This window comes from Panthera onca, chromosome A2, assembly GCF_046562875.1.
Source record: "Panthera onca isolate mPanOnc1 chromosome A2, mPanOnc1 haplotype 2, whole genome shotgun sequence".
NCBI lineage: Eukaryota > Metazoa > Chordata > Mammalia > Carnivora > Felidae > Panthera > Panthera onca.
The window spans coordinates 50,788,514-50,815,869 of record NC_138340.1 but is presented as its reverse complement, the minus strand read 5'-3'; the positions used below and the strand labels follow the sequence as shown (position 1 = coordinate 50,815,869).

The 27,356-nt window shown below is 48.1% G+C and overlaps 1 protein-coding gene across 7 annotated transcripts in view; it reads left to right on the top strand.

Annotated features, from left to right (window-relative positions):
- Positions 1-27,356, top strand: part of SRGAP3 (SLIT-ROBO Rho GTPase activating protein 3) — a 261,924-nt gene that overhangs the window by 124,859 nt on the left and 109,709 nt on the right. For all 7 annotated transcript variants that reach the window (XM_060631641.3, XM_060631640.3, XM_060631644.3 and 4 more), the window contains exons 2-3: positions 820-1,012; positions 22,518-22,680. In XM_060631641.3, coding sequence (XP_060487624.1) covers positions 820-1,012; positions 22,518-22,680 — 356 coding nt within the window. The remainder of the gene's footprint in view (positions 1-819; positions 1,013-22,517; positions 22,681-27,356) is intronic.

The following is a 27,356-nucleotide window of genomic DNA, read 5'->3' as shown; positions in this document are numbered from 1 at the left end:
GGATTTGGCTGTGACTTTTATCTCTACCTCCCCAGCTTTTGAACTTTTGCCCTGGTTGCACAGATCTGGTTTGCAGTCAGTATTTCCTGGAGGGTGGGTGACATTCCTCTAGGGGTACTTGAGATGTTTATGCATGGACCTCAAGGTGATGTAAAGTGGAACACAGATGTGGCCTTAAGTAACACTGAAACCCAAGAGTCCCCCCCCCCCCCCCCCCCCCCCCACACACACACACACATCCCCTTCTCAGCCTCTCTCAGGCCCGACTGCATCTGGAGAAAGGTTTTAACGCCTTGCACACTCCCATTTTCCTTTTGTTGGTAGAGAGCAGGCAGCTTGGGCTCAGGGCCTTTGGTAAGCATCGGTCTCTGGATAGAATTTTACAAAATTTTTGTTTTCGTTGAACTCATTTTCCGTGCCCCAGGATGGCAAGTGGGCCTAGTTTTTCCCTCAGCGTAGTGACACAAAAACGTTCACTTCAAGTAAGTTCATTTCAGTAAAAAAAGGGAGCCAATTCACTAGATCGTGTGGAAGAAACAATAACGTTGGTGGCATGTGGATATGGCAAAAACCATGGTGGTGACATACAATGATTCACCTTTGGGAAACATTGGGTTAGACCACGTGACAAGAACCGCCCTGTGCCCGATCCTTGTGCCAGTGCCTGCAGAAGCTGGGGTCGGGGCACGCGGAGGGTGGCGGCGGGGAGGGGGCTGCAGGAATTGCAGTGCCTGCGACGGGGCTCTGGGTCAGCCGGGCGGGTCCCACTGCTGTCCCCGAGCACAGCCTAACGCCGCTGCGCCTTGCCTCTGCCCGCAGAGATCCGCACGCAGCTGGTGGAGCAGTTCAAATGCCTGGAGCAGCAGTCCGAGTCGCGCCTGCAGCTGCTCCAGGACCTCCAGGAGTTCTTCCGCCGCAAAGCTGAGATTGAGCTCGAGTACTCCCGCAGCCTGGAGAAGCTGGCCGAGCGCTTCTCCTCCAAGATCCGCAGTTCCCGGGAGCACCAGTTCAAGTGAGAGCGGGCCGGGGCCTGGGCCGGTGGGAGGCAGCAAAGCACAAAGGAGGCCGAGCCTGGGTTACTGACCTTTCTGTGCCTGACTTCCTCCGCGTGAAGTGAGGATCCAAATAGTTCCCACGCGGGGAGGATGCTGTAGGGAATAGATGAGAAACACAAGAGCAGTGCTTAGCGCAGACAGTAAATGCTCAGTAAATTGTCTACCGCTATCCCACTAAGCACCAGGCATTGTACTAGTCTTTATTTGGGCCAGCGTGACATCCCCCCCCCCCCCCCCTTTCAGGACATCCTGACTCTACCCAGTTCTCTTTTATCTGGGGGTCAGCCAGCCCACTTCCCCATTCCTTCAGCACAGTGACCTCAGAATCTCTTTTCCGTGGAAGTGATGCTCAACGCATCCCCCTTTGCTACTCCTCTGGAGGAGCCGTGCCCAGGTTCTTTTTCTGCCTTGTTAATTTATGATACGCAACCTCCCGGGCCCTGATTTCTCACACCCCAAACTTGGGGTTTGTGAGCTCGGATCTGCTCAGGCACTGATGTGGCTGGCCGAGTCCGCCAGCCACAAAACCGCTTTGTCCAGAACCCGCGTGGGGCCAGCCTCCTCAGTGCAGGTAGGAGGTAGCAGCCGCTCAGGGGCAGCGTTCGCTCCGCAGGGCGGCGCTCTGCATCTGTCTCTCCCGCTGTCACGCTGCGGGGACCTCCTCCTCCTCTACCTGCTGTGTCTCCAGCCAGTCGCCCTCAAGGCAGGGCATCTGCAACTTACTTCAACCGCCCACCCCCCCCACCCCGACCCATTCCTCCTTCCTCTGGGTTCCATCCCGTTTTTCTCTCTACATTAAAAAAAATGTGGTAAAATGTATGTAATATAAACTACCGTGTTAACCATTTTTAAATGTACGATTCTGTAGTGTTAAGGATACTCATGGTGTTGTGCATCCATCACCACCATACAAACCCCGTAATGCTTTTCCTTTTGCAAAGCAGCATCACTGTACCCATCAGACACTAACTCCCCATTTCCTCTCCCTCCAGACCCTGGCAGCCACCATTCTACTCTCTGCCTCTATGGATCTCACTACCCTAGGGACCTCATATAAGTGGACTCATACAGTAGTTACCCTTAGGGACTGGCTTCTTTCTCTTAGTATAACCTCCAGGTTCTTCCATATTGTAGCATGTGCCCTTTTGAAGGCTGAGTAATATTCCACTGTATGTGTAGAGCGCATTGTAGTTATCCATTCACCTGTCAGGGGACACTGGCTTGCTTCCACCTTCTTACGTATATTTTTTTGTGTACTGCTATGGCCAAGGAATGCTCTTCCTTTAAATTCCCTTAAACATTTCCTTTGGTCTGTGCCATGCCATGTGAACACTCACTTTCGTGCAGATTGCTTTATCAAGGGGCAAAAATTTATTATATCTTTGCAAATACCATGCTTGTTTTTTTTAACCAATCTCTATTCAAACTTAGGCTGCAGGAGGAAGCTTCTATCAATAACCTCCTCCCAGGCAGTGTCTAGGCCCTTTCACACACATAATCTCATTTTTCTGATAGATTTTTTTTTGAGAAAATGTGCTCCCCCTCACCTCCTAAATGATGAAGGTAAAATGCTCATTGTATACAATTTAGAAAATACAGACAAATAGGAGGAAAAAGTCACTTGCAGAGTCCTGCCATTCAGAAGCAAACATGGCTCATGTTTTGGTGCCGTCTCTTGCCTATCTTTTAGTAATAGCAACAGCAATGACAATTTATTGAGTGCGATAACCAAGCACGTTGTGCCGGGTGGCTGTTACTGGCCTATCTTAAAGATGAGGACAGTGAAGCTCTGAGAAAAGCAGCTTGTCCAAACGTGTCTGTGGACCAGTCATTGCAAAGAGACAGATTTGAACTGTCATTTTCCTTCTGCCTCCTTGGCTTCAGATAAGAAAGGGCCAGGGTGCAGCCTGAGAACAGAGATGTGAACGCTCCCCTAAAACCACAGATACAGATGCACGCATGGAAACCCTTGTTTCTGGCTGAGCTGTCACTGGAGCCATCCAGGGCTGTGTGGTCAGACTGTGGCCTCAGCTCCTGCCAGTCACCTCCCTTCCCATTTTCAGCGTGAACATGGGGGAAAGGCGGGGGAGCAGGGGAGCATGGGCAGGGGTCCCCTGTTCCTTCACATTGCCTGTAATGAGCTCGGCCAGCCCCTCATGGGTTCATTAAACAGAGGCCACCAGACGGAACAGGAGCCCCAGCTGGCAGTCGGGCCAAGCAGGCTGCTTGACACACTATGAAAGTCTAATTAGGGTGTCGGCCCAGGCCAGTGCAGCTGGCATAGGCCCTCCGCACGATGCTAATGCAGCTTTGGAAGCAGGAGTCTCTAAGGGATGCCTGGATTTGCCCTTTGACCCCAGGGCCAACCATTGCTGACCTCTGGCTGCCTCTCTGGAGCTCAGTGGACAAGATCTGTGCTGTGCTCTGGGTCCTTCGTCCTGCTGTCCAGAGAAGGGTTGTCTTGCTGTCTTACAGATACTTCATTTAAGAGTGTCCATCTCTCTGGCAGGTAGCCTCTCAGGGCCTTGAGGGAAGGGCCTAGATCTTGTTAGTTTATTCCCAGTGCAGTGGGCCCAGTGCCAGACAGAAATGGGTGGGGTGGGGGGGTTGTGAATGAGTGGGAGTAAGGAAGGGAGGGCGGAAACGTACTTGGTCTATAAAGCCTGCTGTGGCTGACAGATTTTGTTTAGAGAGAGAATTGATTTGCCCAAGAGAAGGAATTGATTTGCACAGCAAATGAGTGTCTGAACTGGGATGGGGACTGTCAGTCCATTCGGCTGCTGTAACAAAGTACCACAGACCATGGTGGCTTATAAACCTATTTTGCACGGTGCTAGAAGCTGCAAGTCCATCACAACAATCATTTGATGATATTTTATTTCTTCTGTTTTTTATGTTTGATTGTTCATCTCTCTTCCATTACACAGGAAATTCCACTATGGCAGGAACCGCCTGTCTTGTTTACTACTATAAATCAGGGCATGGCACCTGGTAGGTGCTCAGTAAATACGGCTAAATAAACAAACAACAAACACAGAATATTATGGGCACACAGAGGAAGCACCAGGTCAGACTCAAGGAAGCTTTCAAGAGGAAGTGACATCTAAACTGAGCCCCAAAGAGCAAGCAGGTAGCAGAGTTCAAAGGACGTGGTGCCCACCTCAACCATCCATACCACCCGTGGGCATGCCCCAAGACATGTGCTTGTCTCTCAAGAGAAGGTACATTATCTGAGAGCAGGGACTGTGTTCTAATCATCTTTGTGTTTCAGCACATGGCACAGTCTAAGAAAATAAGACATCCTCAATGTGCATAATGTGATGGTAGAAAAGAGACAAGTGATGGTATCGTTCTCCAGATGTTCAACCTACCCCAGGTGAACCCTCAGAGCCATCACTTGAGCCTTTCTTTGAATTCTATGCCACAGGGAGCTCAGGCCCAGTGAGTCCAGCCCAGATGGGATGCCAGTATGGCCAGGTTCTGGTGAGAATCCTCTCAGCATGTAGACCGCTCATTCTCACTGTGTCTTCACATGGTGAGGAGAAGAGAGAGCAAGCTCTCTGTTGACTCTTCTAAGAACACGAATTCCATTCATGTGGGCTCTGCCCCGATCCTACTTATCTGCCAGAGACCCTACCACCTGAGACCATCACACTGGGCCTAGGGTTTCAACATATGACATTTAAGGGGACATAGACATTCAGTCCATAACAAGAACTTAGGTCTCTTGATTCTAAGTTCAGTGCTTCTCCATTTGCTCCTTATCTGCCTGGGCAATTGAAAAAAATGTATAGTTGTCTAGGAGGTGCTATGATGGAAATAAATATAATGCAGAGCGTTCTGGTTAGTATTATGTGTAACAGCAATACTTAGTCCCAGATCTTAGTAACTCATGGTTTAGTGGGTCAGGAATTTGGACAGGGCTCAACTGGGTGATTTTTCTACTTTATATGACATTGACTGGGATCACTGAGCGATATTCAGCTGGTGGCTGCTCTGGCTAGACAGTCCAAGATGGCTTTACTTAATGTGCTTTTGTGGGGATGGCTGGAAGGCTGGGCCCAGCTGGGCTGAATCCTTCCCCATGTGGTATCAGGGCCTCTCTACCTGGTATTTCAGCTGGGTGTCAGACTTCAGACACCATAATCCAGGACTCTGAGAGAGCACTGGGGAAGCCCCATCTTCTTCAGTGCTAGGCCTGGAACTGGTACAACACCACCTCTTAGCCTGAGCTCAGCTTTAGGGAGATAGGAAATAAAGCCTTCCTCTTGTCGGAGGACTGTCAAAGGATTACAGCCCTCTTTCATCTCCACACTGAACTAGAATAACAGTCAGGGAAGGTGCCTTGAGGAAGTGGCATTTAAGCAGAGACCTGGGGAATGAGTAAGGGCAGCTCTGGGGGCAGGGGGAGGAGAAGAGGGGCCAGTGGGGCTGGAACACCATGGTGGTGAGGGAGTGTGAGAAGCCACTGAAGCATTGTAAGTAGGCGGGAGCATGATCCCATTTCTGTTTTTTAAAAACTTTTTATGTTTATTATTTATAATTGAGAGAGAGAGAGAGAGAGAGAGAGCGCACACAGGCAGGGGAGGGTTAGAGAGAGAGGGCGACATAGAATCTGAAACAGGCTCCAGGCTCTGAGCTGTCAGCACAGAGCCTGACACGGGGCTCAAACTCAGAAACCGTGAGATCATGACCTGAGCAGAAGTCGGATGCTTAACCGACTGAGCCACCCAGGTGCCCCTCCCATTTCTGTTTTTGAAAGATGACCCTGGACCGGAGGGGGCACGAGTAGAGCAGGGGAGACGGGTGGTGTGGGTGGGAGTATTGCTCTGCAGGTGGGTGTTGACGATTGTAGGGGTGATGACAGAGCAGACAAGGAGGAGTGGGCACTGCTGGGTAGTCTTTCAGAGGTAGGATTCAGGAAAAGAGGAATCAAGGATGTCTTCCACCTGTGACTTGACAGAGGACTTGAGAAGCGTGAGGCAGAAGCTACCATCCTGTGCTGAAATCACCTGTGTTCTTGTCTGTCCCCTTTTGACAACCAGTGGGCTGTGAACTCAGAGATGGCAGAGAGAGTGGCTCTTGACTAGGGTCACTTAGTACCTGCTTTGGCATCTGGTTGGCACGCACTACATGTTAGTTGAATGAATGAACAGAGATCAAGTGGTGATTGGAGTTGCTCTGACGTGGGGCTGGTGGGAGGCAGGGAAGGGGACATCTGTCTTCTGGCTGCCTTATGAGCTTGGTGAAACCATTCAGGCAAAGGGTCACCCACTCCTTGTGCGTCGTGCCTGGCACAGTGTTGTTGAGAGGACAGAATGTGGGCTTTACGGTGCTCTCCCTGACTGGGCAGTCGGGACTCTAGAGCACCAGTTTACAAAGTGTGGTCCTGACCAGCAGCGTCACGTGGGGACTTGTCAGAAATGCAAAATCTTGGGCCTCCCCCCAGACCTGCTGAATGACAAACTCCAGGGGTGGGGCCCAGCAGTCTGTATTTTAACAAGCCCTCCAGGAGATTCTGATGCTCATTCATATTTAAGGGCACCCACTGCAGTGGTTTTCCAGATGATAAATTAGTCACAACTCACTTTTAGGCCATGCTAGCCTTCTAGACCCTTCCTCTTCCCCAGAGTCAGGTCCGTAACCCACAGTCCTTTCCCAGCCAGCCCTGGCCTGAGCTTGGCTTGTCCTTTGCAAGACCTGGAACTGAGTGCCGTTCCTGAGCAGGAGTGTGGTGCGGGGGGCAGCACACAGGGGGCTTAAAACCTGCCTCTGGGGTACGTGGATGTCCTTGAAACAAATTGAATAGTTCTAGGAAGCCAGAGGTTTCCTAGGACTAAGACTTTTTCTCCCTCAGTGGAGGGTTTTCTAAGACATCAATACACTGATATGTCTAGGGGCTAGGGCGGTTTGGGGAGGGGACATGAATGGAGTTAGGAGCAACTACCTATTCCATACTCCCTCTTAAAGATTCCGAACACCTGTTAGGGGATAGAAGGCTCTGAGAAGTTCTGCAATAAATGAGCCTGTTGATTTCTTTCTGAAAGCTATATGATCACAGAATTCTCCCTCCCCTGAAATATTGATTATTATTTCACCAAACTAGCACTGCTTGGGACCCAGTTTGAAAAGCCCCATCCTAGCCCAGCTCCAGATTTCCATCTGGAATATTAGCACCACATGCAAATAGTGCCCCGTGTCTGAGGTGATGTCCTCTTCTATCCTGACACCTTCACAGTTTTTGATACCTCTTACCTTCCATGGGCTATACCTGAGAAAAATGCTTTCTCTAGCCAGTTGTTGGTTGCTGCTATTTGGACAGCTGTGGCGGGGGGGGGGGGGGTGTGTGGGGTGTGGGGAAGGCAACAGAGAATTGTATTGAAATATGTTTAAAGTTGGGAAAGTCAGATTTTGGAAAGAACTGGGAGGTACGTGGCTAGCTAATGAATAATGCTTAATAGTCCCTGGGAAGAAGGTTTGGAGCATCTCTTCACGGAGCAGTTGGGAGGGAGGATTCCAGCGAGCAACTAACGTTTTCTCGCAGATGTAGTATTTCCCTAAAACGATGCTATAATTTAGGTTTAGCCTTTCAGGTGAAACCTAAGCAGAGAAGCATTTGGGTAGCAGGTAAATGGAGCCTGTCAATGGGCTGAGGATTCAGAATCAAAAGGTTTGCTTAGACTGCGGTGGGATGAAGGAGAAGGTCCTCCAGGTGGGGCTCCTGTCTCCATTCATAGTCACTACTATTACTATGACTAGTATCACACTAGTAATAGCTTTCCGGTAATACTTCCCAGGGTTGATATTCTTCCAGTACCGTGTGCCAGCCACACCTTTCCTGATCGCTCGGTGCTGTGCTGTGCGGGTTGTTTAACCCTTCAGATACTCATCACATGCCAAGTGTTCTACTAGATCTTTTGCATGTGTGGCCTCATTTAACTTTCGTGGTAAACATGGTGACCTTTGAGGCAGGTACTATCCTGCCTTTCTCATTGAAAACGTTGAGGTTGAGAAGTTAAGTCATTTGCTCAGAGGGACATGGCTAGAGCAGGTATGTGGCAGAGCTAGAATTCTGACCTTGGTTTTTTGGGCTCCAAAATGCAAAACTGCTTCAAACTGCATGACTTTGGGTATCCCGTCACCTCTCTGGGATAGTTTAGTGTTTCCTGAGAGCCACCCATCGGTCTAGACCAGTCCTGCATGTGTGGGTGTTGAGGGTTCCCTTCTCTCCTCCTGAGCAGCTCTGGCTCATCCCAGCAGGGCCAGCTCAAGGCTTGCTTCCTCTGGGAAGCCCCTGCTGTAGACCCCAGGCCCACAGTCACCTGCTCTTCCTCTGGCCTCCCATGGTGATCTGTGTGTCACTCACATTATTACTGTCAGATTACCAAGGAATGTTCCAGTTCATATGTCTGGTTCTCCCACTTGAGTCTGATGGCTGCTTGAAGGCAAGGGGTCATTTCTAGTCTCTTTCTCCCTCTCTGATGAATGATAGAAGTTTTTTTGAATGAGTAGTTGAAAAGACCAAGATATTACCAAATACTTCCTTTAAACATATGAAGGAGATAGACTTACTTTGTGTGACTACAGAAAGGGGAGAGGTGAGGTCCAAGGATAGCATTTTCAGAGAAACTGTTTCACCTCAACCTAGAGAACATTCCAGTAGCCAGAGCTGTCCATCAAGGAAAGGGCTGCCTTGAGGATGTGAGCTCCCAGTCTGTGGAGGGGTGCACACAAAGATCCAGTATTTTAAGTGGGCATTTCTGCAACATGAGGGCTGGTCAGACCAGATTGGTGTTCCTTCAAATGAGGGTGCGATCACTGATAGCACATGAACCATAAATATTGAATCCTTTAATTCTTTTTCAGTCTCTGTGGTTGGCTCAAGGAGACAGTCTCAGTTTGGTTACTAGTATGTTGCTATGCCTCTCTAATCTCCCCTTTCACAAATAGAGAGCAGACCTCAGGCACCAGCATCTCCCTAGGATTGAATGATGCTATTTTGTATTCCTTGAACTTACTTCTTCAGTTAACTTTCTATTTATGGCAAGTGATGCTGGTTTTTTAAAATTTTATTTTAACTAAGACTGGGGAAAGTCCTTTGTAAATAAATTCACTTAAGTAAAAAGTAAATAATTAACAGGGAGGTATTAAATATGGTGGGTTTGCAGGAAAGGCAAAAAGCCTGAAGCCCATGTAAGACCGCCCCCGGAGTCATTCTAGCTCCTTCTGGAGAGTGAATGTCTTGCATCACTACCCTTTCCATCTTCCACCTTTCTGTTTTCATTGCTGGGAGGGATTCTAAAGCAGGAATCTCAGCCTAAACCGTGGTCTTTGCAACAGCTACACCCCTTTTTCTCCTTCCAAGTTTTCCCTTCTGGCTCTTTTCTAGATCCTACACCAGCTTTCCTGAAATCTTCAGAGACCATAATTAGCAACTTCCAAAGTATTAACCAGGATGTGGTTTATTTATGTATGATATGCTTTATATAAATATATATGTGCATATCATTTAAATTTTATTCTAAAAATGAAAAATAGATGATGTAATAAAGGAGATTTCATTTTTTATTTTTTTATGGCCATTTGCATTTTATTTATAACTGCATTTGAAAGCATGCTTGCCATTCCTTGTTGGGCATTGTGGTGTTTGATTACAATCAGGAAGAAGCCTATTGATTCCTAAGCCCATGACCCGCTCTAAGCCCACTCACCTCTCCATTCACTTCTAGACATGATGTCCACTGTTATCTTTTTTTTTTTTTAATATATACTTTATTGCGAAGTTGGCTAACATACAGTGTGCCCTTGGTTTTGGGGGTAGATTCTCGTGATTCATCGCTTACCTACAACACTCAGTGCTCATCCCAACAGGTGCCCTCCTTAATGCCCATCACCCACTATCTCCTCTCCCCCGCCTCCCCAATCAACCCTTAATTTGTTCTCTGTATTTCTGAGTGTCTTGTATGGTTTGCCTCCCTCCCTCTCTGTTTGAAATTGTTTTTTTCCCCTTCCCTTCCCTTCCCCCATGATCTTCTGTTAAGTTTCTCACATTCCACATATGAGTGAAAACATGATATCTGTCTTTCTCTGGCTGACTTATTTCACTTAGCATAATACCCTCCAGTTCCATCCACATTGCTGCAAATGGCAGGAATTCATTCTTTCTCATTGCCAAGTAGTATTCCATTGTATATATAAACCACATCTTATAAAGGGGATTGTAACAAGTAGGAATATGCAGGGGTTTACTTTTGACTCAATTCCATTAGACAAATAGGGTAATAATGACCTTGGAAGATTATATAGTACCTTGCTTACACATTGCAAATTACCTCCCCAGCCTTAGTTGCTTAAATCCTCCCAAGAATCCTAGTGGAGCTGGGAGTCAGAAAAGGTGTCATTATCTCCACCTGACACACAAGAGACCTGAAGGCCAGACAAGGTGAGTCCTGATTTAGGATCCCCAGGTGATCAGTAGAAGAACCAACCAGAGGAGACATGGGTCAGGGCTAGCACTGACAGTGCTACAGTGGTGTGCTCATTTTGCAGATGGATAAACCAAGGCAAAGGGGTTTGTAGGGAAAGAGAAGATGAGGTTGGCCGGGCTTTGCCCATTGAGGTAGAGATTTTCATTCTGGTGCCAAGAATATTTTTAGGAAGTTCAAGGGGGGAGCTCAGAGGTGCTAATGGACACCAGACCCAGTGTGCCATCACTTTGAGGTGTGAGAACAAGTGAGTGAATCAGCCTGCTCCAGGGTGGAGAGGGAGTCCCAGGACCATTTGCACTGGGTCTTGAAGTATACATGAGAGTTTGCAGTGGGGGAGGAAAACCAACACTTGTGGAAAGCCTACCATGGGTCATATATCTATATACATCCATCGTTGGAATTTCCTAATAACCTAATGAGCTGCTAGTGGTAATAATAGTGATTATAACAACAATAATAATTATCATATGCTGGGTTTGATGCTAAGAGCATCCCGTGAATTACCTCATTCAGTTCTTAAGGTGCCATTGTGAGGTAGCCGTTATCAATCCTATTTTACAGATAAGGAAAGAAAAGGTCTAATTAACTATCCAAGTTCACCCAGCTGGTGAGGGACAACTGGGATTGAGCCCCAGCCTTTGACTCAGCACCGAAGCATGGGTAAGCAGATCCTGCCTCAGCCAGGTGACCCAATGGATGTAGTCCTTCCCCTTCCGAATTATTCTTTCTCAGGGTTGGCATCAGCCAAAGATAGCTTCTAGTCAGTGGATTTCAATTCGTTCTCCTTGCCCTAAAAACTCACATTCACCATTTGTCGTGGTGGCTCTGAGGCGAAGCCCCAGGATAAACTCTTCCTCTTCACCTGGATGGCTCCTCTGCTTCCCACCTGGCCTCCCTGCCCCAGTGATCTCATCATTGGCCCACTTAAACCTTCATTCAGCCTTGACCTATGTATAAGGTCCTTCCTGCCACAGCTGCCTCTGCTTCCACTGTGCCTTCCCTCAGCCCTGCTCTAGACAGCTAGCCCCAGAACAGCCCATGTCCTATCTGACTTTACAGCTTCACACTACTCAGGCTTCCCTCTGCCTGCAGGATGCTCTCATCTTTTCCCTTTGCACCTCTTCTGTGTACTTCAAGGCCCAATGCAAATGCTCCTGTGACTTTCCCTCTACCCTGAGGCAGAATTAGCTCCTCCCTCCCTCCTCTGGGATTCCTTACACAGCATAACACAGTACCCTCTCCTGCTTAGCATCCCTCCTCCTTTTTTCTTTTTAAAAAATTTTTTTTAACGTTTATTTATTTTTGAGACAGAGAGGCAGAGCATGAACAGGGGAGGGGCAGAGAGAGAGGGAGACACAGAATCCGAAACAGGCTCCAGGCTCTGAGCTGTCAGCACAGAGCCCGACGCGGGGCTTGAACTCACGGACCATGAGATCATGACCTGAGCCGAAGTCGGACGCTTAACTGACCGAGCCACCCAGGCGCCCCCCTCCTCCTTTTTTCTGATAACAGCATTGAGATTTTCCTCTGGGGACTCATCCCTGAGCAATGGTGAATCTGTGACTGGCTCTGAATCATCTTGGTCGCAGAGCTTTAATCTAATAAAATGTAATTCCAGGACTTTTAGTGGACTGATGGGGGGTGGAGGCTGTCTTTCTACTGGGATTACTGGCAGCCAGGGTATTTTTGGTCTGTAGAGGGCCTACCTGAGAGTGAAGCCAACACAGAGAGAGGAAAGCAGAGCCAAGAGATGGGGAGAGCAAGACCAGATCCTGAGAACATCCTTTGAACCCCTGGGTCCAGCTATTCCTGAGGCCAACTCCCTCCTCTTCCTTTATATTTTTTGATTACAATGTTTTATCCTTTAAATTTTTCCCTCCTTCCACTTACTATCATTTTTGCTTAAGCCAGCCTGAAGTATATTTGTCACTTAAATTAGAGGAATTCTGACCAATAGCTGTAATAATTCTTGGTTTGCATTAATTTTACCTGTTAGATTGTGAGCCTTCTCAAGGCACATCTAGTCATCTTTTCAATCCACTGTGACTAGACTGTCCCTCGCATGTGGCAGAGGTTTAAAAAAATATTAGAAGAGCGAGTTAAGTGAACAGGTGAATGAATGGATGAATTAGATTCTGCCAAGGACTCTGGAGGAATACAAGGAAATACAAGAGACTGTTCCTGCCTTCAAAGGGCTTCTAGAATAAGCAGAGGATCAAGCCCCATACATGTGAGTGGCGATTGATGAGCTAAGCAACAACATAAAAGGTGTCCAGAGGTGACCATCTGAGAAGATCGAAATGTGTGATTTAGACAGATCTCAGGTAATCCCTGAAGGAAAAGCCTTTTGAACAAGACTTCAGAGAGTGGGCTTTTGCCATGTGGAAAGGGTAGGGGAAGGCATTCAAAGTGAGTGAAGACAGAATATGCACAGGTGCCAAGGCAGGAATGCCCACGAGCTGGGAAGAGCTAGCTACCCCCTTCCTGGGTTTCAGCAGCCTCATTGTCCTGTCATTGAAGATACATACACGAAAGGGTCCTGCATAATGGCTATTCACCGTCTTCATTTTTGTGCATCTTGTGAGGCTTTTCAAATAATTAAGTTGGGGAATTGGGAACAAAAAAGCCTTTGTCAGCTCATGTGTATGCATTTTGGTTTTGGAAAATAACAGTCGATATTGTTAACATTTGAAGACCCTCACTGGCCACTGAGTCGCTCATCCATCCATATGATAGATGAGACAGCAGAGCCTCAGAGAGGTAGAGCGACAAGCCCAAGGACTTAGAGCTGTTTAGCAGCAGAATCTAACCAGAGTCAGAACCACTCCAACTCACAATACAATGGCCTCAGGCAAATTGAGGCAAAAAAAAAAAAAAAAAAAAAAAAAAAGATAAATGAAGAAACCCATCCTTGGTTCAGAGCTTCATCCACTGCCTGGAGAAGGTTTCTGCAAGCAGAGAGGGGGAGGTGGGAGCGGGGTGGACTGGCCTTGGATGCCAGCTAATGGGGTCAGACTTTATCTTCTGTATCCCAGGTCCATTCGCTCCTCTGATGGACCACATGAAAGACGCCTGAGCGATCATGTAAACTGTTCTGGGGCTCCTGATCCACTTGGGGCAGCAGCCTATTATGGGTTGAATTGTGTCCTCCCAAAATTTACATGTTGGAGTCCTAACCCCAAAACCTTAGAATGTGACTTTATATGGAAATAGGGTCTTTGCAGAGACAATCAAGTTAACCTGCGCATAGGGTGGGCCCTAATCCAGCATGACTGGTGTTCTTATAAAAAAGGGAAATTTGGACACAGACACAGGGAAAACATCATGTGAACTCGAAGGCGGAGATTGGGGTGATATGTCTATAAGGCAAGCAACACAAAAGATGGCCAGCCAACCACCGGAATCTAGAGGAGAGGCATGGAACAGGGTCTCCCTCACAGCCCCCAGAAGGAACCAACCTTTCTGACACTTTGATCTCAGACTTGTAGCCTCCAGAACTGTGAGACAACACATTTCTGCTATTTAAGCCTCCCAGTGCGGTGCTTTGTTACAGCAGCTGTGTACAACAGTACCCAGCCCAGACGTTCATCCTGGCCTTCAAGGCCCCAGCTCATGCTACCTCTCCAGCCTTGTCTGCACCCTTGGTTACCTCCTCTCTGCTCTCTGGCCACGCGTGCCTTCTCTCCGTTTTACAAGGCGTCCATGCACACGGAGCCTTCACACTTACTGCTGGAATGCTCTCCTTTATCCCTGTGTTACACCGAAATCTGCCCATCCTTGTGAATCCAGCTTATCCTTCTGGATACTTTTCATCTCTTCAGCCAACTGTGTGCCCTGTCCTTCCAGAGAAACAGTGGTGAACATGATAGACATAAGCTTGAGAGGAGTCAGAGACCAGAAGCAGAAAGCAAATGAACAGGACAAATCTCAGGAATGGGAGTGCAGTAATAACAATAAAATAGGGGTTTGTGCTAGGGACCAGGGAGCCCCTGAGTGTCAGGGAAAGCCACATGCAGGAGAAACATCTCAACTGAAGCCTCGATGGTAAGAAGGACCAGCATGGTCAACAGATGCTCACTTCTACCTCCCTGGGGTGGGGTAAGCCCCCTCCATAGACCCTTGAGGTACCATGCATTTCTCCTTCATAGCCCCTATCACTGATGCAATTTTCTTTCTTTCTTTTTTTTTTTTAATGTTTATTATTTATTTTTGAGAGAAAGAGACAGAGTGTGAGCAGGGGAGGGGCAGAGAGAGGGGGAGACACAGAATCTGAAGTAGGCTTCAGGCTGTGAGCTGTCAGCACAGACCCTGACACAAGGCCCAAACTCACGAACTGCGAGATCATGATCTGAGCTGAAGTCGGACGCCCAACTGACTGAGCCACCCAGGTCCCCCGAAATTTTCTATGTATTTATGTGATGACTTGATTATCACCTGAGGCCCCCACTGGACTGTACACTCCATGAATGAGGGAGTATGACTCATTTTGCTTACCATTGCCTGGCACATAAGATGGCACTCAGGTAATATTTGTGGACTTAATGATTCATGCTCCAAGTAAGGGCGATGAATTCCAAATCCTGCTCAGGGCAGCTTAGGTAGCAAGAGGTTATGCTTACCTTTTGGGCCCTGGAACTAATTGAGGGAGCCTTTTTCAGGGGCAGCTTTGCTAGCAGTCTGCTGAGCAAGCCAGCGTAAGCCCCAAAAACGTCTTAGAAGGGAGCAGGAAGGCAGAGGCAGGGATTTGGCATCTTGGCGATGGTGTCAGCTGCAGGAGCTTGCCTCTCTCCCAGAGGAACCACAGTCCCAGGGCAGTAGATTTGGATTCATCTGCAGCGTGGGGCTCTGAAGGCCTGGAAATGGGTTCTGTTTGCAAAGCGGAATTTTCCGGCCCCCAGCTGAGAAGCAGGAGAAGCTGGCTCACTGCTAATTTCATTTCCCTAGCTCACCAGCTTGGCAAGACCTTGCTCCTCTAAGCTGCATTCTCTTGGAGCCTCATACCCAGCAACTCTAGCCAAAGAAAGAAAGCTGTGACTCACCAGAAATTTTCATTGCTGTTTTCTGGCCAAAAAAGAAAGAAAGAAAAAGAAAATATATATACATATGTATGTGAAAGTTCTCACATACATATGTATATGCCTGCTGCTTCTGCCTGCTGCATAGATACTGGGATGCACGATTGGAAAAGCAGAAAGGCTGCTCAAGATGTGCCTTAGAGTAGAGCGCGCTGGCCAGGTTCACTGTGACACCTTCCAAAAGTGTGGCTGCAGCAGGCGAAATGAGTGCTGGAATGGAGAGCTGGGTTTCAGGTCAAAGGGGTTCCATTCTCAAAAGGGACAAGTAACCCCCTGGAAAAGGAAGGCTGGTGTCCAGCTCTTCCATGTGTCTTTGGGTGCTTCTTCCTGGGGTTCTGGTACAATCCAGATGGCCAATGGGATGGTGATCGATGTGCTGGCTGGAGCCTTTGACCTGTCCCCTCCTCCGCTTTGCTTCCTGGACTCCAGCCACATTGGCCTTTATTCAGTTCCTTAAATGCACCAAACTCCCCCACCCCGTCATGAGCTTTTGCCTGTTCTCTTCCCTTTGCCTGGGCCCTTGTCCCCTGAGCCTCCCCTCCCACCCCCCTTACCAGGCTCCCGCCCTCTTCCTTTAGAGTCCAGCCTAAAAACTGCTTCCTCAGAGATACTTCAGGGACCCCCAGGCCAGGTCCTCTTGTTATGGGCTCTCCTGGCACCATTTTCTCTAGCACTTCCTGCAGTTGTAACTTGACACACATTTGCAGGATTTCTTGAGCGGTGTCTGTCTCCCTCACTATACTGTAAACTCCGCGGAGGCAGGAACTGTGTCTGTTGTGTTCAAAATTACATCCCTGGGGTCTGGACCATATGAAATATTCAATAAAAAATGTATTGAGTGGATGAACTGCTGAATGAATGACCATGGAGCTGTTTTCTGGTGTTTAATCCCAAGGCTAATGGTACCATTTGAGTAGCCAGAATACAGAGGTTATGCACAGACCCGCATAAAGTCACGTAGGCAGTGTGGTGGACACAGGTGGACACTCACCCTCAAGTCCAGGCAACTTTCTGTTTTGCCATGTTGGGTTCCATCTGTGGCTCTTGCGTCTTCTTTCTGACATGGTGAGAGCCTGGTACCATTGTGGCCAAGATCACGGGTGGCAGCTTTCCACAAAGCAGTCAATTCCGCCCCTGATCCTGGCTGTGGACAGCCCTGTTGCCGCCCCCCCCCCCCCCCCCGCCCCAGCCAAGCCTTGTAGTCTATTAATGAGCTGCCCTACACAAAGGGAGCCAGGGCTGGGAGAAGGTGAGGAGAGCAGAACAAGCAGTCTCCCATTCTGGGATAGACCAAGCGCATGGGCCTGCTGGTTGGATGGCAGGCCTGGGCAGCATCTCTGCAGGGAAGGATGGGATAGCCTATAATGGCCATCCTAGGTAACCAGGGGGAGGGGAGGAGCCCAGCCCTGTCCCGTCCCTCCAGCCTCAGCCTTGCCAGGCCTCCTGAGGATTTGCCTCTTCTGCCATGTGGTCATGCACATTTGTACAGGGTTCCATGTCATTCCATGGTTTCAAATACCATCTGAGTGCTTGCTACCACCTTCCCCATTTGTTTCTCTAGCCCAGATATCACCATCCTGGTATTCCTTAAGCCCTTTAGACTTGTTGTGTTCAAACAGAGTTCCTCTCTGTCCCTCCCTGCCTCACCACTGCTCTGCTTCTCCTCAGCTTAGCAAATGCCACCCCTGCTCTCCCAAGGTGCCCAACCGAGGAAACTTGGGAGTCTTCTTGGACATCTCTTCCTCCCTCCCCATCCGCATCTCAAACTCCATCCGGTTAATCTCCAGACCCAGTCTGTTCACTACCTAGGTATTTCTTGAATCCTTCATCTTTTCTCTTGGCCCCCTTGAGCCCATCCTCCACGGAGTAGCCAAAGCTAGAGTCTGCAGATGCAGTTTTACCCGTTCACTCCCCCACTCTAGATCCTTTGATGGCTTTCCACTGACTTGAGGACAAAGCTCAAACTCTGTAATGGAACTTATAAAGGCCCTTGGCTCTGTGGCTTCTGTCTGATTCTCCAACCTTCCATCTTCCACCCCAGAACGCCATGCTCGAGCCCCACTCGACTGTGTTCTACTCACCCACATGTTCTCTCCAGCCTCCCTCTGGGCCTTTGTTCAGCATACTTCTCCATCTAGAAAGCTCTGCCCTATCCAACTTCATTGCAGCCTTTGGTTCTCAGTCAAGAAAGTGCTTCCTCCGGGAAGGGAAGCCATCCATCACCTCACCACCAAATGTGGGCAAGAGGGCCCTCTTCTGCTCCACACCTCCTTCTCATGACTACATTTATGAGGCTGTGTCACCATCTTCTGTTCCTCCCGTGTGGCTCCTCACTTGAGTGGAAGGCATGTGGGGGCAAGATCTTGCCTGCTCTGGTCTCCGCTGCATCTTTAGCACCTAGCTGTGCCTGGCCCGTACACACAGACTGCAAACGAGCTAAGCCTGGGAAAACCAAGACCCTCGTCTTCCCAGCAGCTGCTCACTTTAGCTTGACAAGTCCTTGGTTGTTTCGGGTAACTTTCTTCTGCTTGCCTCCACTTGTCCTGCCTCCCTGTGGGACTCCGTCGGAGATTGCAAAGATTGCTTCCTGCCCACAGCTTCTGATGAGAAAGGGCTGTGCTGGCTTTCTCTGACCAAGTTTCTCTGACCATGTGACCTCATTTCATGGCCCCCAAGCCATCCCAGCACTTCTTTACCCTTTCAAAATCACTTGCCTTCTTTTTCCCCCACCTGAAATTCACCTTCTGGCTGTGACTTCCATAAATTTTGTACATTTAATTCCCTGATGCTGCTCAATTTTTGCATCCCAGACTGAGCTAAGCCCCTGAAGTAATTTGAGTAACAGCTCAATTATCTCATCTCTCCCTTAATCTTTCCATTTCTATCAGGAAGCAGTGAAAAATGGGATGTGCAAAGTATTTTCTGCCCAACCTGCTTCTCCCTTGCAGTTGTTATCTCAGTTTGTGTCATCAGCATCTACCCAGTTTCCTGAGATCTGCACCTTGGAATCACTCTACTTTCCTCCATCCTTCTTCTTCCTCTCTATTTCCAGGAGCTCTCCATGATGATCTGTGCTCCCTTGGAAGTGTCTCAAGTCCTTCCTTCTCTGGCCACACTGCCATCCACCCAGGCCCTCATCATCTCTCTCTTTTCCTAGACTAAGGTCACCTCATGACTAGTCGTCCTCTCTCCAGCCCCATGCCTCTGTCCACCCCCATCTATCCTGCCATACACTCATCCATCTATGAGTCCACTCATCTATCCACCCATCCACTCATTCACCTACCCATTCACTCATCTACCCATCCACCCACTTGTTCATGTATTTACCCATCTACCCACCCCTTTATCCACTCATCCATCCATCCATCCATCCATTCATCTATCCATCTATCTATCTATCCATCCATCCTGCAGTCTGCCCTCAGTGATCTAAACACACTTTGGTTAAATCATACCTCTGCTTACGTAACTTTCATGACTCCTCACTGCCTATAGCAGGCATTCTTAGCCCTGGATGCACATTAGAATCCTACAGAAAATGTTTAAAAATTACCAATACTAGGGGCGCCTGGGTGGCTCAGTCAGTTAAGCATCGAACTTTGGCTTGGGTCATAATCTCATGGTTTGTGAGTTCGAACCCTGCGTTGGGCTCTGTGCTGACAGCTCAGACCCTGGAGTCTGCTTTGGATTCTGTGTCTCCCTGTCTCTCTGCCCCTCCCCTGCTCGTGCTGTGTCTCTCTCTTTCTCTCAAAAATAAATAAACATTAAAAAAAAATACCAATACTAAGGCTTTACCCCTGGAGATTCTGATTTAGTTGGTCTTGCATTGGACCTGGCTCTTGGTGTTTTCTTAAAGCTCTGCAGGTGATTCTAATGTATAGCCAGGTAGAGAACCATGTGACCTAGAGGATAAATTCCAAGCTCATTAGCTTGACATTTGTTGCTCCCCACAATCAAGCCCTTAATCTGCCCCTCCAGCTTCATGTCCTACCAGTCCTCTCTTAACATGTTTGAAATTCTGGCTCTACGGAGCCACTTCTCTATCTTTGTATCCATGGTGCCCTCTGCCTACAATTCTCTCTCTCTCTGCTCCTCTGTTTGGAAAACTCCTACCCATTTTTCAAGACCCAGCACAAATGTGTTCTTTTCTCATGGAAATTTCTATAGCATCTACTAGGAATCAGGCACATCCCTGGGCACTGGATGTGGTGCCTGGAACAGAACAGTCTCTCCTCTGGAGGAACTTACAGTAGGGTGAGGGATGGGGATGGAAACTGCTTGAGGCAAATGTTCTCAAACCTGAGTGTGTTAGGGCACCCAGAGGGCTGGTTGAAACACAGATGCTGGGCCTACCCCTAGGGTTTCTTAGTAAGTGGCCTGGGATGGCCCTGAGAACTTGCGCTTTCAACAAGTTCTCAGCTGATGCCAATACTGCTGGTCCAGGTATCACAGTTTGAGAACCCGTGCCTTAGTGTTTGATCACAGGTGCACTCTCTGTGGAGGTATCATTGAAGCTGAGACCAAGAGGAAGAGAAGGAGGCAGTCACAGGAAGAGCAGGGGCTCACGCATTCCAGATGGAGGGAACAGCATGCATGAAGGCTCCAGGTGGGAGGGAACCTGGCACAACGGAAAAGGGGAGTGTGTGCCTGGGATGTGGAGAGCACAGGGGGAGAGTGGTGCCTTCTCCAACTTCTCAAGCGGAACTGATGCTCTGTGTGTGTCTCTGTTATAGCACTTTCTCACCTTCCACTGTAATCCTTTCTTCTGCCTCCGCCACTTGAGAAGGAGCCCCTCCAAGGCACGTCTGTGTCACGGTCACCCACAGCCCATCTGAGACCTGACGCTGAGTAAATGCTGAGGGAATTGGGCTGGGTGGTTGAATTTTTTCGTGTTCTAGCTTTTTCTCTAGGTTACAAGCAAAGAAGCAATTTGTTCATTTTTTTTTTTTCCTATGGCAGCCTGTCTTCCTTTTTCTTTAGGCATTTTCCACCGTAACCATCCTCTAAACCAAACTCCCTTCTCCCAGATTCGTGCTAGCTGGGCAGAGTTTTAGCCCATTTGGTGACAGCCAGAAAATTCCTTTAAGAGGCCCCTCCTCACCTGTCCTTCCCAAGCTTAGGAGTTGCAGTGGGGTCTGGGGCATGGGGGTGCTGCAGGTGCCCAAGGCTGTTGGAGCTGCACCCCCGGCACATCCCCTTGGCTGTGGGAGGATAATGTGGTCATAGAGTCAGCAGAATTCCCTTCCTCAAAATCACTGGTAGTGGGCAGCTGAGCATATCCGTGGCCAGCCCTCTGGGGTGGCCCATCCTGAGGGCCCGAGGGGAGAATGCAGGTCTGGGGCTATCTTAGAGGCCACCACCTTCACATACAGATGGTCTTCTCCCCCACAACCTGCCTTTTCCAACATGTCCTTCCCACCCTGGGAAGTAGAATAAGGGAAGAATCAGGGCCAGAGGGCAAGAACACAGCACAACACCACATGTGGCAACATGAGATTATCGGTTTCTTTTTTTCTTTTTTTTTTTTAAATTTTTTTTTTAACGTTTATTTAATTTTGAGACAGAGAGAGACACAGCATGAACGGGGGAGGGGCAGAGAGAGAGGGAGACACAGAATCGGAAGCAGGCTCCAGGCTCCGAGCCATCAGCCCAGAGCCCGACGCGGGGCTCGAACTCACGGACCGCGAGATCATGACCTAAGCTGAAGTCGGGCGCTTAACCGACTGAGCCACCCAGGCGCTCCGAGATTATCGGTTTCTAATTACCCTTACTTCTTTCTTTTTGGAGAGTAGGGTATATATACGTGCATACATATATGTATATACATGTCTGTGCATATATACATATATGTGTATATATACATGTGCACACATGTGTAAATATATGCATACATATATGTATATGTGTATACATATATACAGATATATGTATACGTGTGTGTGTATACACACACACTCACACCCTTTACTGAGGCCAACAGAGGGGCCTTTGGGAAAGTGTACACAAGTGAGAGATATTCCCCCATTTCCTTTTTCAGAAACATCCTATTTCTCATATCCCATTTCAAACATATCTCTATGGTATGTAGATATCTGGTTCTCAGACTTTGGCTTGAATCAGAATCCCATAGAAGGTGTGTTAAAACCCGGATTGCCACCTCTAGAATTTCTGATTCAGCAGGTCTGGAATGGGGCTTGAGAACCTGCATTTCTGTGAGATCTCTGGTGATGTTGCTGCTGGTCTGAGGACCACACTTTGAGAACCCCTGTTTTAGCAAAATGCCCGGCTGGAGTCTGCTAAGACCTATCAGTTGTTATGGGGCAGGGGTGGGGGCAGATTTATTTGTCTTGTATGTACTTTACTCATGCCTCCCATTTGGGAAGACGGGTTGACATCCTCCCGAATACAGAAGCTGAAATCCTAACAAGCCCCCAGCTCCACTGGTAGACAAAGACATGTGTTTCCAGGAGACCAAGACAGAGAAGCTGGCCCTGGAAGAGGACAAAGGGGCTGGGGGAGTCAGGGAAGGGTCCACTTTTGTTTTTCCACTGCATAGTTTTAGCACTAATAGGAACATTTCAAGCACAATTGGATGAGTATTTCTTAGCCCCACGGAAGGCAGCTTCTGCCCAGAAGGGAGTGATGCACGTAGCAAATTCCGCATGCAGTGGGAGAGGAGAATGGGATAGGACTTAGAACCCAAAGACCTGGGTTTGGCCCCAGCACTGCTCTGGGACCTTGGGGGGATCGCTTCACTAGCTGTAAATGTGTTCCAATGAAACTGAACTTGAAAGGGCCTCATGAAGTTCAAAAGAGCTATAGTGGATGACAATGCAGAACACTTGTGTGGGTGACAGTTCCAGTGAGGCCAACCTGAGCTGCCTTGGTTTCCACAGGAAGGACCAGTACCTCCTCTCACCCGTGAACTGTTGGTATCTGGTCCTGCATCAGACCAGGCGGGAGAGTCGAGATCATGCCACCCTCAACGACATCTTCATGAACAATGTCATCGTCCGCCTCTCACAGATCAGCGAGGATGTCATCAGACTCTTCAAAAAGGTGGGCAAGCAGGCCACTCCACCTGCTCGGATATCTCTGCCCCAGGCTGGCCATGGCAACACTGCCAGGGTGCCAGGGTGGGATATGGTTTGTGGAGATGGGACCAGGAGGGGAGGTGTGTTGAAGGGTGCAAGGGGCCAAGGGCTGGACATGGTGTCCCAGACTCTGAGTCTGAATCCTAGATATGGCTGGTGGCCTCAGCCACTTCCACAACCACCCCCACAAAAATTAAAATGTCTGCATGGTTGGCAAATACTACATGTTCATTGTAGGAAATTTGGGGAAATGGACATGAGCACACACACACACAAATTTAAAATCACTTGGAATGGTACCACTCTGCAGCAATCACTTTGGTGCCATAGGAATTTCCTTAAACATATAAACGCAAATACAGTTTTTGTAAGTTCTCGTATCTATACATTTCCAGTATACATTTCCCAAATGACATGAGACTGCGTATATGACTTTACTGTCTTCTTATGTCACCTAACAAATTACATAACACTGTATGGCAAAATTTTCCCAAGTCAATAAGTATATTTCTGTACCACTTTTAAATGATGCCATAGAATTTCATAGATTACCCTCATTTATTTAACCAATCTTTTATTGTTGAACACTTAGCTTATTTCCATTATTTTACTCTTAGAAATAACACTGCTGTGAGTGTCTTTGTATATATACTTACGTCACGGTCACTGCTATTATCTTATGGTCGGTTTCTGCAACAGGAATTTTTGGGTCAAAAGTTTGCTCATTTTTAAGACTTGTAGCAAAGTGCTCAGTTGTTTTCAGAAAGGTTTTACCTGTATAAATGCCCAGAAGTCAGGTGTGCAGGGAACAGTCACTTGTATGCGCCCTGAGGCCTCTATATCCCAGGCCTCTCGCACAGTGCCTGGCAGACAGTAGATGATGTGTGTAATGTTTGTAGAACTGAACCCACCTTTGTGAACTTCAGTGTCCTCTCTGTAAAATGGGCTAGTCCTTTGGCTTCAGTGAGCCTTATCTTCTGTGTCCTATCAAATGGTTTTAGGGTCAACTACTTCCCAGTAGTACATGTGAAGGACAGGGAGGCGTTGACCTGGGTGTGGTCTCTGGGTCCAGAGGTTTTAAATTTCTGGGTTCATAGGTTCACAATCCTGGTTCCATCATTTATCAGCTGTGTGTCTTTGGGTGTTGTTACTTTAACTCTGTGCCTCAGTTTCTTCATTGTGAGGATAAAAAGACACACAGGGCCTTGGGGACGATTAAGAGAGTGTTAACTCTTTAAAAAAAAATAAAAAGGAAAAAACAAAAATGACTTTGGCACGGGTCATGATCTCATGGTTCATGAGTTCAAGCCCCGTGTTGGGCTTTGTGCTGAGAACGCTGAGCCTGCTTCGGATTCTCTGTCTCCCTCCCTGCCCCTTCCCCTCTCTCTCTCTTTCTCTCTCTCTCTCTCTCTCTCTCAAACATTAAAAATTTTTTTTAAAAAAGAGGGTGTTAGTCCGAAGAAAGACACGGACAGTAAGTGTTCAGGAAAGCTGGCTACCACTCTACCAACGTGAGTGTTATTACCAAAATTATTGAGCTCATCTTACTAGGCGCCAATTTAGGGATTAGGTGACCTGGGATTGCTAGAAGCACAAGGAGGAGAACAAGTTGATTTGAAATGTAATAATCTCTCTGTGGTCTGTATTTGGATTGTCCACTTTGAGGACAACTTCTACAGCAAAATGGTAATCACAGGCTAATTCCCTCCCACCACACAATATGTGCCGGTCCCCTCCTGGGGCAGTGTTTATGAAACGTGGTCTAAGTTTAATATTTGTGTGAGCAAACATAATTAGGAAGGTAAATACAGTGCAATAAAAAAAAAAATCACAGTGCTTTGCAAAACCAAACAGCTGATTCTGATCACTCGGTCTGGCCAGAAGCCCCCGCCTGCTGCCAGTGTCACATCTTTTTCCTGGGTGGGAGTGATTCACAGAGAAAGGGTCATCAGGGCCGTTAGGAAATGAAGGGTCTTTTTCCTGACTGATCCCTGGGACAAGTGAGATAAATCTTTTCAGTTCTCATTTAGGCTGACAGCAGCCTCACTGGTGATGGAGGTTAACAGGGTAGAAAATAATGAAAAAATGTCGACAGCTGAGCTTCTGGCTGCCTTGTTACCAGGCCTGTGCCTGTGGAACAAAGGAAACGGCCTGGCCCCTGTGGGCCGGGAGAGAGCCGGAGAAGAGTCTGGCTGATTTAGCACAACCTGGTCCCTTTGTGTCACATCAGTTATAGATAATCTCAGCACGGAGGCTGCACTCCTTATGTACTAATAGATCCCGCAGACCTCTAGCACCAGTGAGGCCGTCTCTGGTCAGACTGGGGAGTGGGATCGTCATTTACTCCATCTTACTAATGAGGAGGTAAAGCCTGAAAAACTACCAGAGAACCCAGACTTGTCCACTTTGGGCCCATTTTCATCACCGGCAGGAAGCAGTATGGCTGGGCTTTTGAAGTTTGTCTCAGAACTGCCCCTCACTGACTTGTGAACCCGGGCCAATCTCTGAGCCTCAGTTTTCTCATCTAGGAGATGGAGATGGTGACAGTGCCCACTCTAGGGGGCTGCTCTGAAGAGCAGAGGTAGGCCAAGTGCCCAACACAGGCCTGGCATCCAGCAGGTGCTCATTAAATGGTGGCTCTCTAGTGACCCTGAAGACTGGAGCCTCCTCCCTATTCCTGAGCTGGGTCCTAACACTCGAGGGGATGTTCCTTCCCCACCCACCAAGTCATGAGCTGCTCATGCATCTGCAGGAAGGGAGAAGCTTCTAGGCCAGCTGTCCTTCCTGGGTTTGGGTCTGGGGCAGCTGCTCTGCCTACCAGGTTCTCGCTGACTCAGGGTGTCTTTGACTTAATAACTTACCTTCTCATGATTCTCCATTTCCCCTTGCAGTGCAGTCTGTTCTTATGACTAGAAGCAGCACTACCCATTCCACAAGCCATCCTAGGATTCCTGCGGGCAAGTGGACATATGCACACAGGTGGCCCTTGCTTTAAGTATGAGATAAGGATCCCGTGTAGCCAAAGGAACTGGCTGAGACCTTAGAGGCCATCATGTTGGTCAGAGCTTTTATGGTTGTGAACAACAGAAACCCAACTCAACTGACTTGAAGGAGGAAAGGGACTTACCAGCTCTCCAGAGCAAGGCTGGCTTTAGGCATGGGGGCTTCAAGGGCACAGAAGAACTCCCATCTCTCTGCAGCTCTGCTCCAGTTTTCTCTGTTTCCTCAATTTTTTGGGGGGTGGGGTGAAGGACTCTTTCACAGGAAGTCTCTCTCCATGTGATAACCACATGCCCCCCCCTCCAGGCTTACATCCCCCCTGCATCAAGCCCCATGGAAAGTGAGAGCTCCTTTCTCCCAGAATTGAGTCTTACAGGCTCTGATTGCTCAACATGGGTCACACCAGCGCTCCTGAAGCTGCACCTGTGGCCAGTGGGAGGCAATGCTCTGACTGACCAGGCTCAGGAAACATCCCCACCCCTGAAGCCACGTACACACTCAACTCCACCTAACCCATGAACAGAGAATGGGTGGTTCCCCTGAAAAACTGGAGTCCTCTTATAAGAAGGGAGAAATAAAACAACAGATGCCCACTAGGCCTCTTTTCTAGTCCCTTTATCATTCTCTGCAGGAGCTGGCCCTCCCTCTGTTAGATGTCCCTAAGAAATGGTATTCATTACCTCTCAGGATAGCTCATTCCATTTGGGGACAACCACGATCAATAGAAAGTTCTCCCCAATGTTGAAATAAAATCTCAGTGTTTACACTCATGATCCTGGTCACGTCCTGAGGGCCACATAGACCAATCCACGTGGAGACTTGTCAGTTGCTCGAAGATAGAAATCATGACCACCCAGCCAGATCTTTCCCACCTCTGAGTAAACACCCCAGGTCCCTTCAGTTCACCCTGTGATTTGGCTTCATGCTTCCCCCCCCCCCCCCCCAAGTCATGCCCCAGGCTTCTCTGACCTGCACAAGTTAACATTCAGATCTATTCAGAATACTCCAGGAAGGTTTGAAGGGCTAAGAGTAGAACAGAGCTGTCTAGACACATTCTTTCTAATAATGCAACTTATGCAGGCTTTTGCCTTTTTGACCTCAGTCTCTTCACATGGTTGGCTCCCTCTGAGCTCCCTGCTTGAATCCCTGGTATTTTTATGCCAGCTGTTTTTTTAAAATCTATCTTTTGAATTCTGTACTTGCGTTTCTTTATATTTGGTCTTTTCAAACTTCATCTTATTAGATTCTGCTCAGGGCATCTGCGTGGCTCAGTTGGTTGAGCATCTGACTCTTGATTTTGGCTCAGGTTATGATTCCAGGGTCATGGGATTGAGCCCCATGTCGGGCTTTGTGCTGAACATGGAGCCTGCTTGGGATTCTCTCTCTCTCTCTCTCTCTCTCTCTCTCTCTGCCCCTCCCTGCCCCGCTCTCTCTCTAAAATAAATACAAAGTTAGATTCTGGTCTAATGGGATAACTGTTTTATTTAAGTGATTTTTCAAGCAGCAATAGGGTAACTCTTCTGAGAGGTCCTTATTCCCCCTCTGTGGGGAAAGACTTTTATAACTTCTCTATGTCTCCCTCTGTGTTCCCTTCTTTGGTGTGTCAATTCTTTAACCTCATATTTGATTCTTCTTTACCTT